General features: G+C 40.6%; 1 protein-coding gene across 1 annotated transcript in view; it reads left to right on the forward strand.

The window, feature by feature from the left end:
* The window catches only part of LOC126383559 (saxitoxin and tetrodotoxin-binding protein 1-like), a 31,682-nt gene extending 15,152 nt beyond the window's left edge, over positions 1-16,530 (forward strand). Inside the window, exons 7-12 of the mRNA XM_050034073.1 lie at positions 7,512-7,658; positions 11,916-12,061; positions 12,167-12,246; positions 15,872-15,997; positions 16,114-16,233; positions 16,354-16,530. Of these exons, the coding sequence (XP_049890030.1) occupies positions 7,512-7,658; positions 11,916-12,061; positions 12,167-12,246; positions 15,872-15,997; positions 16,114-16,233; positions 16,354-16,457 (723 nt within the window). The 3' untranslated portion in view covers positions 16,458-16,530. The remainder of the gene's footprint in view (positions 1-7,511; positions 7,659-11,915; positions 12,062-12,166; positions 12,247-15,871; positions 15,998-16,113; positions 16,234-16,353) is intronic.
* Positions 16,531-17,272: the final 742 nt, after the last annotated feature.

The raw sequence follows: 17,272 nt of genomic DNA on the forward strand, positions 1-17,272 counted from the left end.
GGTCGAGATACAAGTGTCATAGAGATGAGAGAATGAAACACCATAACCTCCTGTTATTAACTCTGGGGTCCGGGTTGTGTGGGGAGCTCTCCGCGGTGCGCCGTGACCGGCTCTGGGTCAGCTGGGAAAGGCTTGAGGCGAAGCAGGCTCACGGCTTATGTGTTTGCTACTTTTCATTTTCATTTTAACCTACACCATGATCTTTTCCTGACCCTAACCAAGTGGTTTTTGTGCCTAAACCTAACCAGACCTTAACCACAGGGCATCATGATGATTTCAGAACAATGGGTTTAACATGGTCGGAACAATGGGATGTCGGACCAATGGCTTGTCGGAATAATGGGCTGTCGGACCAATGGGCAGGCCCCAGTTCAAACTGAGCAACATTTTGAAGTGCAAAAACAGAAAAAATGGGCTATGGCGGCTTAGTTGTAACACCACATTACAACTAAACCTGTTCCTAATGCAGCAGGGATTTGAGAAAGAGCAGAGGACCGGTAGGTAGCTCCTGCTACAGCAGTGGCCCTCCTTGCTGGGGGTTCCAGGACAAAGTAAGGAAGGGTCACATGCCACAGGGAACAAGGGTGACTGAAGAATGGCTCCACAGGGGGGGTCTCATGGTGTGATCAATTTGCACTCGGAAGTCAGAATTTCCAAGTTCCCAGTCAGAAATTTCAACTAGAAGGCCCCCTTAAGTCAGATTTCCAACTCAGAAAGTTGGAGGAACCTCACATACCCCAACCTCAAAATCCAATATGGCTGCTCCATGCATTAACAGTAGTCAAAGCTGTAGACCCTTTTACTGTTAGTAAGCAGTATGAGGTTTTTTTTGGTGGGCCGGACTTAGCTAGAGGCAAAACAATTCTCCACAGACATTAGCTAGTACTTGCTAGCAAGTTCTGATGGGGTGTTTTAGACAATAGAGGAAGATGATACAAGTGGTGCATTCAGAAATACTCATTCTGAGTGTCAGAGCACACTCTGGCTCAAACTGGACCGTTCATAAATTCAGAGCGGAGTGAATGTGTGAATAACTTAACAGTTGGTTAATTCATGTAGAAATATAGCACTGTTTCTTCGACCAACAGCGCTCTCATTTTAGTGTAGAGCATCAGACTGAATTTACCAACGCACCATGTCAGGTCACTCACTCTGCGGGGCCGCGCATGTTACTTGAATAAGTAAACACTGACCAACGTGACCAGACAGGGCGACCTGTATGCTCTCACTCAGTGGATGGATGATGTCACAGGAAGCTTGTGGTTGATTACTATGCCAATCTTACAAAGGAGGACGACACTTTGTTTTCCTCCAGTTTGTTTTTCTGTTGAAGCTAACGTTAGCTAATGTGCTAAAAAGTTAGTGTTACAGAGAAATCCAATATTCCTCTTAATACCTCCTCAGTTTCTGATGAGGTGAACATAATAACCTTTAATACACATAACGTTATTCATCCCTAACACAGCAAATACTTTTTCCCTAACCTGATATGAAGTCTGCGCTGCACATGCGAGTATTTTTGATGATCGCCTTCGTCCAGTCCTTTTATCTAATTGCATTTATCCATACTTGTCTTTGTTTTTGTTGATGGACAGTGGTGGCTGGTTTTGAGCCATGACTCCTTCTATTCTGGCTCCCAATAACGCAGCAAGACCACATTTTAAGACTCCTATGTAGCCTACAGCCCTGTGGTGGAGAGGCAGGTTTTACCTCCAGCTAATACGTCATTGTGACGTCGGCTCTAAAAGGGTCTATTGTGTCTCATTTAACCCTATGGGCCCTATGCGTTTTTGGGGTATTTTTACTGCCTTTACTTTTAAGATCATGTCACAGTCATTATAAAGGTTACATACACATGCTATATCTTGTTATTTTCAGGACAATCTGGGCTAACCAGATTTGCCATCATTTCATGTCCTTCTATGTGCCTGTATTTTATATTAATTTTTATATCAATGAAAAAAACAAATCCGTGTTACTAAATTCTTACAGTTTTACATGTATCATAGCAAGTTGGAAGTTGACATATTCTGCCATATATGAAGAGGGGAGACTCTCTGGAATCTGGCAATATAAGAACCATGATGCTGGGACATTCTGTCACTTCACAGTTGTCCAAAACATGTGGTTTGTGCCAGGCAGACATGATTGCCAGCATTTTTTCATCATTGTGAGAAATTCCATTCACAAGTCAAAAATGTGTTTTATCTGAAAGAAACATGCAATATTTACATCTAAGATAATAGAAAAATAGTCAACCAAGTGCAATGATGTCCTCCAAGATAATATTTGCCACTTTGTTTGCAGTAAACAAAGTTTGTTGTTGTTTTTCAGTTTCAGTTATATATTGGGGGGACATTTTGGGCATTGGAGGGGTGGGGGGCATGTCCCCCTCAATGTATATGGTGACTACGGCCCTGTCATGCATGCATAATTAGGCTACAGTTGTCTGGGTGCGCAAAGGTGAAGTACGCTGGTCTTGTCATACAAAGTTTGATGAGTTTTCAACTGGACAATATGGAGATATTTGCATCTTGAAAGCCGGACTACAAATGTGGATAGACAGGGAGAAACACACGCAAGCTTAAGACGTGGTAAGATACGATATTCCTCACTATATGAAGTGACTGATAACAAGATGGATTGTAAAGAAATTCGTCAGGTTTTTATTTTGAGAACAAAAGACTTCAGCTGCAATTTTGAGTGGGCTGAGGTCACAGAAAATGCCTTTACAGTTTCCATTTATCTGCGGAGTGATCCCAACAGAATGGTAAACACACAGTTTCACTGGAACTACTTAGTAGGTGTCGGTTATCAGGAATTAACCTTGCAGCTAATCAGAATCAAGTATGCACCCAGACCATGGTGTAACTACAGATAAATCTAATTTCCTACATTAACTAATGAGGGCAGACAGCCCTCTGGAGGCCTGCTCATGCAGCTCTTAAATGAACCATAATAATTAGGGGCCGGGCAGCCTAAGCTGCCAGGACCCTGTTGTTATCCTGCATGTTCTTCTTCTTTCTTATTCTTCCGAGGAAATCCTACTTCCCATGTGCGAAAAATCAACAAACTTTGCACAAAGGTCCAGTCCCATGCCAGATTGCCTCAGCTGCAAAAACAGGCCAATAGTCCTGATGGTGGTGCTACAGCAAGCCTCTAAAGTTCAAAATTTTGAAAATTTCACAACAAATCAACCATATGTGCTACAGATTTGCAACTTTCACCAAAATGTAGCTCCTGTACTAACAAAACTGTAAAACCTATTAAACCTATCTCCTCCCACAATTTTTGCTCAATTGAAACCAAACTTGCTACAGAGCATCTTCAGACTGTCCTACACAAACGATCCACACAGATTTTTGATTTATCGAAAATTGAGCCTACAGTGCATCAAAATGTTTGACTGTAAACGGTATTGTAAACATATACTTGCAAATTCTTGCTAAATACATTTTCAATGCTCATTATAAAAATTGACAAAATTTTAGAGTCATGGTAGATGAATATCAGAATTTTATCTCAAAAGCTGAATTATTTTTTTTACAGCATTTTGAATTTCACTCTCATGCGAACAATTGGAGTCAATGCAAAAATGGCATTTTTAAACATCAGTTTTTCACTTATGGAGCCAATAATCTTTGTTAAAAACAAATTACCAACATCTCCATGCTGTCTAGATGCAATTTGTGTATTTTCGGATTTCTGTGTTAATAACTGAATTTTTGACAGCCGTTTGAAATCTGCCTTTACACACTAACAGCTGCTGTCTTGGACACAGGTGACTGGCTTAGTCAATTTGTGAAGCTACATGGGACATTTCCGTTTGCCAATTAGCTCAGTGAGATAGAGGATGGTTCTTGGTGTTGAAGATTGTGAGTTCAAGCTTCAGCTCATGCAACATTTCCATATGAGAAATCTACCCAAACTTTTCATAAAGGTCCAGTCCCATGCCAGATGTCCTCAACTGGAAACACAAGACAATAGTCCTGATGGTGGCGCTACAGCAAGCCTTTAAATTCCAAAACTTTGAAAATTCATAACAAATCAACCATATGTGCTACAGCTTTGGAACTTTCACTTTGAAATTTGCTTTTCCATGGCATGGATGGCTACTGTCTGGCACCCTGATGCTTGGCTTAGTCAGTTTGTGAAGCCACACATGAACTGTCACTTGCCAATTAGCTCAGTGCGATAGAAGATGGACCTCAGTCTCAGAAGTTGTGAGTTCAAGCCTCAGCTAAGGCAGCACGGACATTCTAATGTGAAAGTCCTATGTTCAGGCATCATGCTATGTGGATTAGAGACTACTAAGGTTAAAATAACTATGATCCAGGCAGTTTCACGGAGAGACAAATACTCTTTATCAACACTTTTCCCTGTTATCCCTTGTCTCTTTTCCCTGTTTATTTGGCTTATCCCTTGTCTCTTTTCCCTGTTTATTTGGCTTAGCTATCAGTCAATATGCAGAGTCTATCCAATAGCTACTTTTACATTTTAAAAAATGTTTTCATCTTTGTCACCATGGATAATGTTTAGCTTTAAGCTAGATCAGGCCAGTTGATATTAATTGCTAGCAGTTAATGTTATTCTTACTTTCTTGTTCTTGAGTTTTTTCTTTTCTTTGTATATTATGCGTCTGATCACTTCAGCCACTTATCCACAAATTGAAGGGCATGCCATAATTATATGATGTAACTTCTATGTTGTGATATGCTTTGTTTTAGTGTGTGTGTTGCTCAGAATTGCCTAATTTTGCCTAAAATTGCCCGGCCCCGACCATTGCTGCGCAGCAGCTATAATTCATTCTAACATTCAGATATTTAAAGCAACCACAAACTTTCTACATTACATACAAACTTTACTTTCTTTAGTCAGCAGTCTATTACTGTTGATTTCCATCCAACAGTTTTCTGATTCGTCGAGGTGGTCTGACCGGGTCATGACACACGAGTGTGATGTGCTCATTTTTGAATGTAAACAGAGTGAATCAAAGGGTCAATCAGAGTTCAATAACACACTGAGCACAAACACTTTGGACCAGCTCAGCGTGGATGGGGGGCTTTGGGTGAATAAAAAATAAGAGAACTTCAACTAATGGAACTTTTAAAACCTGCCTCTCCACCACAGGGCTGTAGGCTTCAAAATAGTCTTAAACTGTGGTCTTGTTGTGTTATTCGGAACCAGAATACAGAATAGAAAGAGTCATGGCTCAAAACCAGGCTCCACTGCCCATCAACAAAAACAAAGACATCTATGGTTAAATGTGATAAGACGAAAGGACTGGACAGAGGCGATCATCAAAAATGCTCGTATGTGCAGCACACAGTTCATATCAGGTTAGGGAAAAGGTATTTGCAGTTGTAGGGATGAATAACGTTATGTGTATGAAGGGTTATCATGTCCACCTCATCAGAAATTGGGGAGGTATTGAGAGGAATATTGGATTTCACTAACACTAAAACACTAACTTTTTAGCACATTAGCTAATGCTTCAAATTGGAGGAAACTGTTCAGGTGTCGTCCTCCCTTGCAGGATTGGCAGAGTAATCAATCACAAAGCTTCCTGTGACATCATCCATCCACTGACTGAGAGCGTACGGATCGGCCAGTCTGGTCACTTGCAGTCTCGGAGAGTGAGAGACCTGACATGGTGTGTTCATAAATTCAGACTGATGCTCTACACTAAAATGAGAGCCCTGTTGATCAAAGAAAGAAAGAGTGTCCAGAGTGCATTCTGCCACTCTGAGAGTGCGGTGCTCTGGATAACCGAACGGTACATTCAGACAGCGTTAAGAATTTACGAATGGTCCAGTTTGTGCCACAGTGCACTTCGACACTCAGAATGAGTATTTCTGAATGTACCACTCACATCAACTTCCTCCATTGTCTAAAACAAGCCAATAGAGCTTGAGAATCCTAGAATAGCGAGGAAATGACCACCCCCCTACTCCTCCAATGAGTGGCCAACCCGTTCTCATTCCAAAGTCAACACGTATCATCACTTTGCAGATGCCTTTATTACTATTATTACAGTATATAAGTATCCTTCTGCATCTGCCGTTGACATTCCAGGACACCACAACGAACGCCAGGACATCAACAAAAGCACGTGGTTAGGTTAAAAAAAAAAAAAATCATGGTTTGGCTCTACATTCATACGGGAAGCAAACAAAGGCCTCCTGGATGAAAGTCTTGGGTTTATTGGACCCATTCTGACATCAGAATGAGAACAGACTGGAGGGGCTAGTACTCGTTGCCTTCAAAGGTTGGATTGGTTAGGTTTAGGCAAGAGGATAGGGGTTGGTTAGGTTTAGGCTAAGGATGTCAGTGTAAGCCTATCAGAGGCAGAGTGAAGGCCAAAATACACCCTGCCCCCATTATTTTCAATGTACAACCCCCCACCAGCGGTGGCTAAATGTGCTTCAGTGCTCCTGGATGCGCCGCCTTGTGGCACTTCACACCACTGTCCTATTTCCAGCCGCGCCGCCCCCTGAATTAAATGCATTTTTCCCCCACTCGCTCTCTGCTTGTACATACCAGCACCTGTAGCAGCTCTTTTTCTCTGCTCCCATGGCAGCTTGACTCCTCTCCTCATCATGGATGTATAAAGAGAACACTGTAGCTGTTTTGTTTCATGTGTGATGAAGAATTGATGAAAAGAGATTCATTGTTGAGTTAGAGAAATATTCTGAGCTAAACAACCCACAATCCTGACAGCATTAAGACAAAGGCCAAAAAGATTGCCTCTCCAGGTGAAATATTAAGTGTGCTCGCACGTGATCTTAAGCTAATGCCAAGGTGGGGGAAGTACAGATCTTTCAGTAAAAGTAGTAAGAACTTTGAGTGGTCGTCTGTTGACGAGCTGCAGCGCGACGCATCCAGTGAGGGGCGGGACTTGACATGAGGTGTCACATGACGTGCTGCACCTCAGTGGTTCCGGTCTGTTTTCATTCCTTCACTATCCCAGGATTCGCAAATTCGCTTCCAGTCAACAGAATTCTGGATCAGGTCCCTTTTTTTGGCTAATGACTTTGTACGTTTGGTTTGGGTAGGATTTCCATGGGCCTGTTTCAGAAGTTGAACCCATGAAGACCTCAGCTGGCAGTACACAGGGAGAGACAGCTGATTAAGTGTGGAGGTGCCAAACCATTCAGAACTGTAAACTGCTGATGAAATTATAAAATGGGTTTTACGAGATAAAAAAAGTGACCGCAAATCTGCTAAAATGAGTGTGATTTGATGAAGAGCTGCATTTTGTAGAATGAGGAATGCTGTAGAGCTAAAACATGTTAGCAGGGACTTTTTCTTCTTTTAACCTTTTACGCACAAACACAGCAAACTGAGCGTAAACAGAGCGAATCAAAGGTTCAGTCAAAGTTGAATAACACACTGAGTACACACACACTTTGGACTGTCCTCCTGGGGGGGCTCAGGGGTGGTTAAAAACCAACCTGCTTTCCTCCTCTCACTGTGCTGTCCTGACACATCACAGAACAGAAGGTGTTTGATTTGTGTCTCAGAACAGGATGAGTGTTGTGAAGCAAGGAACGCTGCTGCTGCTGCTGCTGCTGCTGCTGGCGGTGATCGGCACCAATGCAGACCACGATGACTGTCACGGTCTGAACACAACGCTGCCAGCAACAGACCTGCATAAGGTGAGTCTGAGACCAGACGTCCATCACTTCTGAGGTGAGTGAGCTTTTCATACTCACACAATTCATTTTTTAAATTCAATTGAACTTTATACAAGTTCATTTAACCTTTGGTATGTCCTGTCAGCCTGGTCTGCCAGCAGGTATGTTTACATTAATACGCAGAGGTGGGGGAGAGGTACTCAGATCCTTTACTTAGGTAAAAGTAGAAATGGCATTCTAAAAATACTCCAGTAAATGAATTCAAAATGTCACTGAAATAAAAGTACAGAAATATTTAAAATAGAAGTACTCATTATCAGACTTGGGTATAACGCATTACAAAGTAACGTGTTAGAGTACTTGAGTAATCAAATACTTGAGTACATTTTCAAACAAGCCATCAGTTACTTCCGTTACTTTTAGAACACGGGTCCTTCAGCTCCGAAACAGCAACGACTGTCTTTTGGTTCTAGTAACAGAGATAACGTTAAACCTTTCAGTCCAAAAGAAGTCATGAAGCTTGTGGCTCGCTACGTGGTAGAAGAAATGCTGTAGTTGTCTACAGTGGAGTCTAAAAACAGGTGGAGTAGGACTCTCTGACAGACAGGTCAGACTCAGGACTAGCATAATGCCTGGTACACACTACACGACTTTTCTGCCCGTTCTGAAAGTCACTATGTCACATTACACGATTGTGGAGTCATAAAATCGTCTTTCACAGCGTGTGTGATGTCATCGGGTTATTCTTGTCCTATTTTTATTACTTTTACTATTATTTGAGTCACTGTGACTGTTCATGTGTCAGCCGAAATGTTGTTGTAGTAATGTAAAAAGCGCAACCAGGTGGTAGAGCTCCATTTGAAGTACCGTACGCAAACATTCAAGCTATTGTATCCTCCACAAGTTCCTACAAATGTTTCACAATAAAAGCCTATTTAGAAAATGGAGGGATTCTCTCAGCCAAGGTTATAAGGGGCTTTTAATTTGAAGGAAAATCAGGAAGTGTTGAGTTTGAAATGATGACGCGATATGTTAACTTTATAAAGACAACAGGAGCGGATAAAAAGTAAAAATATGAAGATACAGAGGGATTAATAAATAACGGACCATCTATAATGTAGTCTGTTTCAAATGAAGCTGGGAGCCTCTGCAGTTGTGGTGAGTAAAAGCCCCGCCGCTATTTGTTAATGTTATTACTTTATGTCCGACCGTGAGGATATACCATTGTTTGCTAGCTTGATGCTAATGACAGTAACGTTAACTCAGCGGGTTGACAAAGTGCCTCTGCTGTTTCACACCATCATTTACCCCTTTTACTCTGTGTGGTAACATCCCTAGAGGAAATATTAAAAACGCTGGGGTGTTGTTGTCATACAGTTCTACGGCAGCAGATCGTTCTGTGTTTCTACTGGTCAAAGTGACGGCTGTGATGGGAGAATTGGATCTCAGTGAAGGGCAAGTGGTCCATAACTTTAATTTTGGAGACAAAAAAATGTAGGCTTAGCGCCCTGTGGTCCATTGCCCAATAGGAAATGTAGAATACTCAAAAGTACTTTAAAAGTGCTTGAGTTACTTTTCTCAGGGAGTAACGTTGGAAGTACTTTTAAAGTAATTGAGTTACTTTTCTCAGGGAGTCAAGGTGGAAGTACTTTAAAAGTACTTGAGTTACTTTACTCAAGGAGTAACGCAGTAAAGTAACTGGTTACTTTAAAAAAAAGTAACGCAGTAAAGTACTTTTAAAGTGGCCCTTACCCAACTCTGCTCATTATGCAGAATGTCTCCTTTCACGGTGTTTTATTATTTTAATCTGTTTTTATCACTAATGAATTCATGTAAGAGCATTCTAATGTTGTAGTTCGTGGAGCCAGTTTTAGATAGTTTGTATACTGCTAGGTAGATTAGTACTATAGTACTGCGTTATATCATATAAACGTATTTGTTTTTGCTGTTTGTTTGTTTTTAGGCAAAAATAACTATTTTGTAGTTTTGTATTCATGAGTATTTATGTAAAATAGCGTACGTCCTGGGACACGTGAAATTTCAGCAAATATTATGATGATAAAGTGTAATCAAATCAAATCAAACTAATGCCGGGTTCACACTTCACTATATCAGCCCGATTATAGCCCGATGCAGTGCTCAGATTGCATTAAGTAGTCAAATAAATCTAGTGCAGTAAAAATGACAATATTTCCCTCTGAGATGTAGAGGAGTATAAAGTAGCAAAAAAATCAGGCTGTTGCTCAAATTACAGGCTGTACTTCCGCATTTTGGTATTGCCCGCCACCCATGTCACCACTGCGCAAAAGGTGCGTTCCGAATCGTTTCCTCGTCGTTTTACTTTCAGTAGGTACTGCAGCTGCCCTTAAAAAGTACGTACTGCTGCATGCAGTATGCACAAAATTGGGATGTACTATTCTCTCATAACATTACACCCTGAACTTTGACCCTCTTGCTCATATATTTCTTACTTTGAAGATGAAACAAAATGTTGTTCACCGAGTTTGCAAGACAGAGGTCAACCCGGAGAGATCTGCTGTTGTTGTTACTTTGCGATGTATGTAGATTAACTTTTAAGTTATAACTGTATTATTTCTATTCAACTGGTCATCAGTTACTCAAATTAACCATCAGCCATCATTGCAACTTCTGACAGCTGTCACAGTCACAAGTGCACGTCACAAACTGAGCGAGCCGCCTGTTAATGACGCTGTCGGCAAAGCAGTAATGATTGTGCTAAGTGGCTAATGGGCATGTAGCTACTTCCATGTTTCAAATGATGTTTCAAACACATATGTGTCATGTCTGTAGTTGACAAATGAAGATGAGTTTACATATCACCTTGGGTTCGTCCTTCACCTTCTCAAAATGATCCCACACTTTGGATTTCCTGCCCGACATGTTATTAATCAGCCTGTGGAATAACCGTAGGTACCAGCCCTGGAAATTAGGGGCTGTACACAGACTGCGTCTTTAACTGCCTGGAAAATGCGAGGTCAGGCGCTGGGTACTACTCTTGTGCCTTTTTTTTGTCAGCGGCAGGTTTCATCTGAGGTTGCTAAGCAACCTTAACAAGCATCATATAGCCTGTTTACCTGAAATCCATCCAGAGAGCAGAGCTGATCTTCTTCCAAGTGCTGTTTATAAGTGTGTAGGCCTATTGTCCGTGGGACAGATGTAAAGCTCTGGGTAGCCCTGCACTACTATGATAAGCTGTTCAGTATTTATCAGACTGAATATTTACGGAAGAAGGGAAAGATATTTGTCGGCTGTGATTGGTTTGTAACTCGACTCCTGTCTGACTGCTGAGCATGGCCTCTTCCTGTGTCTGTCCTTTCAAATTAAATTCCCACATGGTCCAGTCATATAGGTTTTGATTTATTTTGACAAAGTACAGCTCCTAATAGAGTTTCACATTTGTTTGTTTGTTTGTTTTTATCTGGGGGGGTTCTGCACCTAAGCGACCAATGAAATCTTGCTGACCTTTCTGGTCGACTAAAGTTTGGTTGACTTTTAGGGGTCAGCCCTACTGCATTTCACATACTATGTATTGAGACATATTACATCTTTTTCTGGTGTACTATATAGTCTGCTAGCATGGGGATTGGAATGCACAAAACGACCTATAGATGCAGATGAAGAGACAGAGCCACCTCTTTCTCTGAAATCCCATCAAACGGTAAAACCATGCGGTGCAAATATAAATCAAGATTATGTTACTGCACTGCCTTTTCCTCACCTACAGTGTTTTAAGAAATGTACTTTAGTTCCCTGTTTAGCTGTAATAATGGGACTTTGTGAACAGGAAGTGGGCGTCATACTGTTTCCTGCACAATGAAAACTGAGAACAAACAGTTAAACTAAGCAGCGCTGATCAAATATAAATCAAGATTGTGTTACTGAGTTGCATATTTCCCACCTCAAATGTTTTCAGAAACATGTGTCAGCTTACCGTTTAATTGTAATACTAGATCATTTGTTACCAGCAGGCCAAACAGATGTGTTTGCATTACGTCACCCACCAGCGGGATTGTTTATTGGTCTGCTGCGGGGCAGTCTCCCTCTTGACCAAAAGCATCCAGCTCCAGTTTAAAAAGTATTTGTGTCTTTTTACTGCAGAGACAGCCCAGTTTTATTAAAAGGCCATCTTTAAAGCAGTGAAGTACCCCTTTAAGTACAGTAGTTGAGTAAATATAAATGTTGAATATAACAGATGTGTCCTCAGTGCCCTTGGTGGTATCTTTAGCTTTGTCTGGCTCTGTCCTCCTCCTCCTGCAGATTGTTGGGGACTGGGTTCTGGTCTGGTCCGTCTCCGACCATCAACAAGGCTGGGACCTGCTTCCAAACGTCACCAGCTCCCATGCTGAGTTCCGACTCCTCCCTGACAACCACACCTACATGTTCAACGAGAGGAACGTGTACATGTGAGTGTTTACATTAGAGATGGTTACAAAACTTAGAGCGTGATTGTGCAGTTAGTTTGTTGTGTCTTTATGTTTTGTTGTCTAACTTGTTCGTGTCGTTTCCAGTGACAAGTTGTGTGCTAACTACATCGTCAACATGTCGACAGAAGGCTCTGACGACCACATGCTGCACAATCGCGGTGCCAGTGAGTTGCATTTACACACACACACACATTTGTCTGTCCAGGTCCCTCACTGACATAATTTTTTTTAAATTTAATTCTATATACTTTTTTTTTTTTTTAAGATATATTTTGGGGGCATTTTCAGCCTTTAATGGATAGGACAGACAAGTGTGAAAGGGGGAGAGAGAGAGGGAGTGACATGCAGCAAAGGGCCACAGGCTGGAGTCGAACCCAGGCTGCTGCGGCAACAGCCTTGTACATGGGGCACCTGCTCTACCACTAAGTCACCGACGCCCCACTATATATGTAAAGTCAGAGTGGGGCTGCCCATGACAGGCGCCCGGAGTGGTTTGGGGGGTTCGGTGCCTTGCTCAAGGGTGCCTCGGCAGTGCCCAGGAGGTGAACTGGCACCTCTCCAGCTACCAGTCCATATTTGGTCTAGATGGGGACTTGAACAGGCAAGCCTCTGGTTCCCAACCCAAGTCCCTATGGACTGAGCTACTTCCGCCCCCCATAATGTAGTATGGTAAAGGAGTACAGTAGGGCCTATAGTATGAGTGTGGTCTGGGTGAGTACTCACTTCTGATTGGTTGCAGGGTGTCCATTAATTCCTGATGATAGACAACTAAGTGGGATTTAAACTTCTTTGTCGTATCGATGTAGCCACCCCATAGGCTCTGCATAGACATGTACTCTACGCCATAGCCTGACGCGCATCTTCCCAGAAATGTGACTACATGTCGTGGCAACACAGACGTCCTGTCTATTTTGTTTCCCTCTGTGGAAACAAAGCTTTTATTTACTTTAATCTCACAGATGAGAAACAATAAATCATGAAGGGCTTCATATGAGTAGAGAAAAAAAACACTCTACTGGCCACTAATTTATGCAATGTAAAATATCAAAGGCTCATGCTAATAACGTTAGCATGTTGTATATGCTTAATTATTCAACTCTGCAATGTACTTCAGTATACTAATTTATTCTTACCAACACCTCTTGAATGTATATTCATTTAACATGTAAAGCACATAATTCTACATTTTCTTACTTTTATTTTATTCTTTTTCTTATTTATATTCAATTGATGTATATATTGTATTGAACACTGCAGCATAGTACATATTTTATATTTCTGCAACATAACATTCTAGTTTATACAGTGTAACATAGCACACTGCACATTTTTGTATAACTTTATACACTTTACAGACCCAGCACATTGAACATATTTATATACTTAATATTTTGCATTTAAGTGTTAAATATTTCAGCGTACTGCACATTTTGTTTTTATTTCTATTTTATTTACTTTATATTTACATGTATCTTATTTCATACCCTTATTCTTACTTTCTTGTAATCTTCTATGCTTTACATTGGAGCAAATGTAATGAATCACAATTTTCCCTTGGGGATCAATAAAGTATTTCTGATTCTGAAAATGGAGCCAAATTTTGTAACGTTAACCTTTGTTAAATGTTGCTGTTGTTCCTGGCTTTATGAGTAGAGAAAAACTCGCCGGTTGCTAGGCTAATTTATGTGATGTAAAACGACAGGGTTACACTAATAACGTGAACATGTTGTGTTTGTGGGGAAAATGTGTCCAGGAAAAGAATCTTGGGAGTTGTAATGAAGCCAATTTGTGTACCTGTGTTTAATATTGTCTCTGTAACACCAGTTTATGTCTGGGTGTGTTTTGAATCAATCAAACTTTACAGGACTTCACAGAAAATCAACAGACCTATATTTGGGACAGGCTTTTAATTCCTTTCACACAAAACTGTTGCTCAGCAAAGATGGGAAATACAATCAAAATGTTTATTCAAACCAGTATGAAAATCACTTGTTCAAATATGAGGCTTCAGATAATACAGTATATCAGTTAATAATCATTCATTTGATTTAGCTGAGACAGACGGAGCATTTACTTGTTTTATTGGGACTAGGCTTCTAATTGAAGTTTTACAATATTTTATAATATATTAAATGCATAACAATGACTGTACAGAACAACTTATTAACTGTACAACTAGCCCAAATACTGACCGCAATAACTGCAGGACATTTGTGTAAAAAAGAAAGAAAAAAAAGAAAAAGAAAGGAAGACTTTTGAGCAGGTTATTTACTATAAATATTCATCAGAGTTCCCCTGATATTTTAGTAATGTTTAATACAATTTTCTGTCAATATTGGGGTTTTTTTTTGTTATTGTTCTTTTGGTTTTTCTTGAACAGTCATACAAACTTAATGTGCTTTCTTCTTCAGTGTTTTCTTCTGCCTGACTGTATATTTTGTGTACTTTTCTAATGCAGGACAAGGCTGTTCAGTGAAGGCTCTGTAAATATAACTTGTGCTCAGGTCTTCACTGTGTCATTATCCTGTGAGATTATATCTTGAATAATAATTAGGGCTGTCAGGCGATTAAAAAAATAATTTGATTAATTACTGTACATGCTCTGTGATTAAGTAATCTAAATTAATTGCATATATCAAGTTTTAAATATACATATATATATATATATATATATATATATATATATATATATATATATATATATTAAAAAAATCTATTTAAATGAATTTTGGCAGATATTTCTTAGTAAAGCTGCTGGAATTTGGATACAGTTGTCCCCCTGTCCTCTACCGTCTAAAGTGGTCTACAGTCCATTTTATAAGGGAGTTAGTGAGCCGGTCACAGGTAGACTGACTCAGTTTAAATTCCTGGTTGAGTGTGGCTTGACAAGGCTGGCTGCTAGCACTAGCATCAGAGGCTGTGCTAGCTTGGACTTCCAGGTTCACTGCTAAGTTCTTTGTGTTGAGGTGATAGTTCAGGCTTGAAGTTCTCAGATGGTACAAAAATTCCTTACTGCAGAAACTGCAGAGAACACTGCTCCTATCAACAGTTCCATTTTGGCATTTTTTTCTAAATGTAAACGGGGCCAAGCAGCGTCGTCTGCCTCCATCATGTAACAAAGCCACTGTGGCCTTCAATGACACACCGGGTCAAAGGGCACCATGGAGTGCCATTAATCAGCATAATGCGTTATTTTTTTCTGTGATTAAATAATCGAAAATTAACGCATTATTAAGACAGCCCTAATAATAACATAAACTTAACAAATTAGTTTTCTTCACAGAAATGAATGGCATGGGGATGTACTGTAGGCCAACTGTGTATTTCTAAATAAAGTTTTCTTTACCCCTTAAAATCAAGAAGGCCTCACAACCCCCCGTGAAGCTCTGGTGACCCCTAGTGGGGACCCCCACTAGAAAATTGTTTTATCAGTGAACCTTTCAAGTTGCAATGGAGCCAATTTGTTTATCGGTGTTTGATATTGTCACCATTAATCCATGTTTAATGTGTGTTTTGAATCAACTAAACTTGACAGCACTTCAAAGAAACTCCACTGCCAACTCTACAGCATAAGTATAAATGCTCACAACAATGTAGGCACGTGCGTAGGCTCTGCATAGAGCTGACGCACAAGTATATATCAGCCTGAAGTAGTTTCAGTTAAACTGTTGCTGCTGTTGCTGCAATGTCTCTTCTTCATGCTGTTACTGTATCACTGTTGTTGTTGTTGTTGTTGTTGTTGTTGTTGTTACTGACGGTGGTGATGTGTGTTGTGTTTGTGTGTGTTAGCGGTGGAGAGGAACGGCATTGTTGAGCTGTACAATGAGTCAGGCCATGTGGATTTCTATGAGAGCTGCCCCGACTGTCTGGTGATGGTCTATTTTAGCCCTAGAGGCCGATACCTGATGAGCTACAGTAAACTCACCACACACACACACACACACGTCCATATTACTATCTTTATATTCAGAAACATAAAGAAATACTTCAACATTTTGGAAAACAAATTCATGTGAGAGGATGTGTTTCAGAGAGGGATGGGCATCATCGGGATGTTGAGGTGTTGAACGCAGCGCATGACAATCACAAGAAACAGGCTGAGTGTCTGGGATTCCCTCATGACAAACCGTTCAGCTATGACGGAGTTGCAGGTCAGTTTCTGTGTGCGGTCTGCATGTTTTTAATCCGACAGATAGCTTCAGTAAAAACTGCAAATAAATAGATGAAATAACAGATACATTTAAATGATTTATCTTCTCGTCTCCTTGCAGATTTTTGTCATAAGAAATCGTCTCCAGATGTGGAGGCTGACCACCATGACAAGGCTGAACAGCATGAGAAGGTTGAACCAACTGTGAAGGCTGCAGAGTCCTGAGTGGCAAACATGGGAGGGGCAATATATCAGACATATCCTCCACCAATAGAATAAAATCAAGTACTAAAACCTGGATGTGTGTTTTTGCGTTTTTTTTGGGGGGGGGCTACAGTTACAGCTCTACTAGGCCATTTAATTGGACTCGGGTCCTTATCCCAGTTTACAAGCACTGGAGGGGAATCAATACATTGACCGAAGTGTGTCCAACTCCGCTACGATAGGTGGTGAAATGTCCCCTTTCAGCTTCTTTCAGCTTGATAGTATTGGACCTTTTTCCAGTTGACCTATAGACCCTTTTTGTGTTTGTAAACAGTGTTGATGTATTTTGTGGGTGGAGCCGAACTCGTGGCAGAAAGGGACAGTAGTGGTGTAGGCTTAGGTGTGCGCACCAAATAAAACGTAAAAAGCACTCTCATATTTATATTTCTTAACCGATTGCAATGAGTCGTTTTTATATCCATGACTTAATGATTTTCATGTAGTGGAAAAAATAGTTTTGTCTCCAGTAAATTAGAATCCGGATATTTAGGCTAATTACTGCTGCTCAATACTCAGTGGAGGAGTGTGTGTTTGGCTTATTTGAATTACTTTATTATTTACATGGTGAGAGATGAATGATTATAAGAACTGTAAAAACTCAAGTTCTATTTCATATCAAGTCAACACGCCACCGTATGGGTCACTCTCTCCGAGGGTGAGCTGTTTCAGGAGACAATGTAGCAAATTAATCACATTAACACCTCCGCCCTGCGGGTGCAATCAGAGCCTATATATACAGCTGTGTGATCGCCTGTTCAGTCTCTTTTTCTCCTCCT

This window comes from Epinephelus moara, chromosome 22 (genome assembly GCF_006386435.1).
Source record: "Epinephelus moara isolate mb chromosome 22, YSFRI_EMoa_1.0, whole genome shotgun sequence".
In the NCBI taxonomy this organism is placed as follows: domain Eukaryota; kingdom Metazoa; phylum Chordata; class Actinopteri; order Perciformes; family Serranidae; genus Epinephelus; species Epinephelus moara.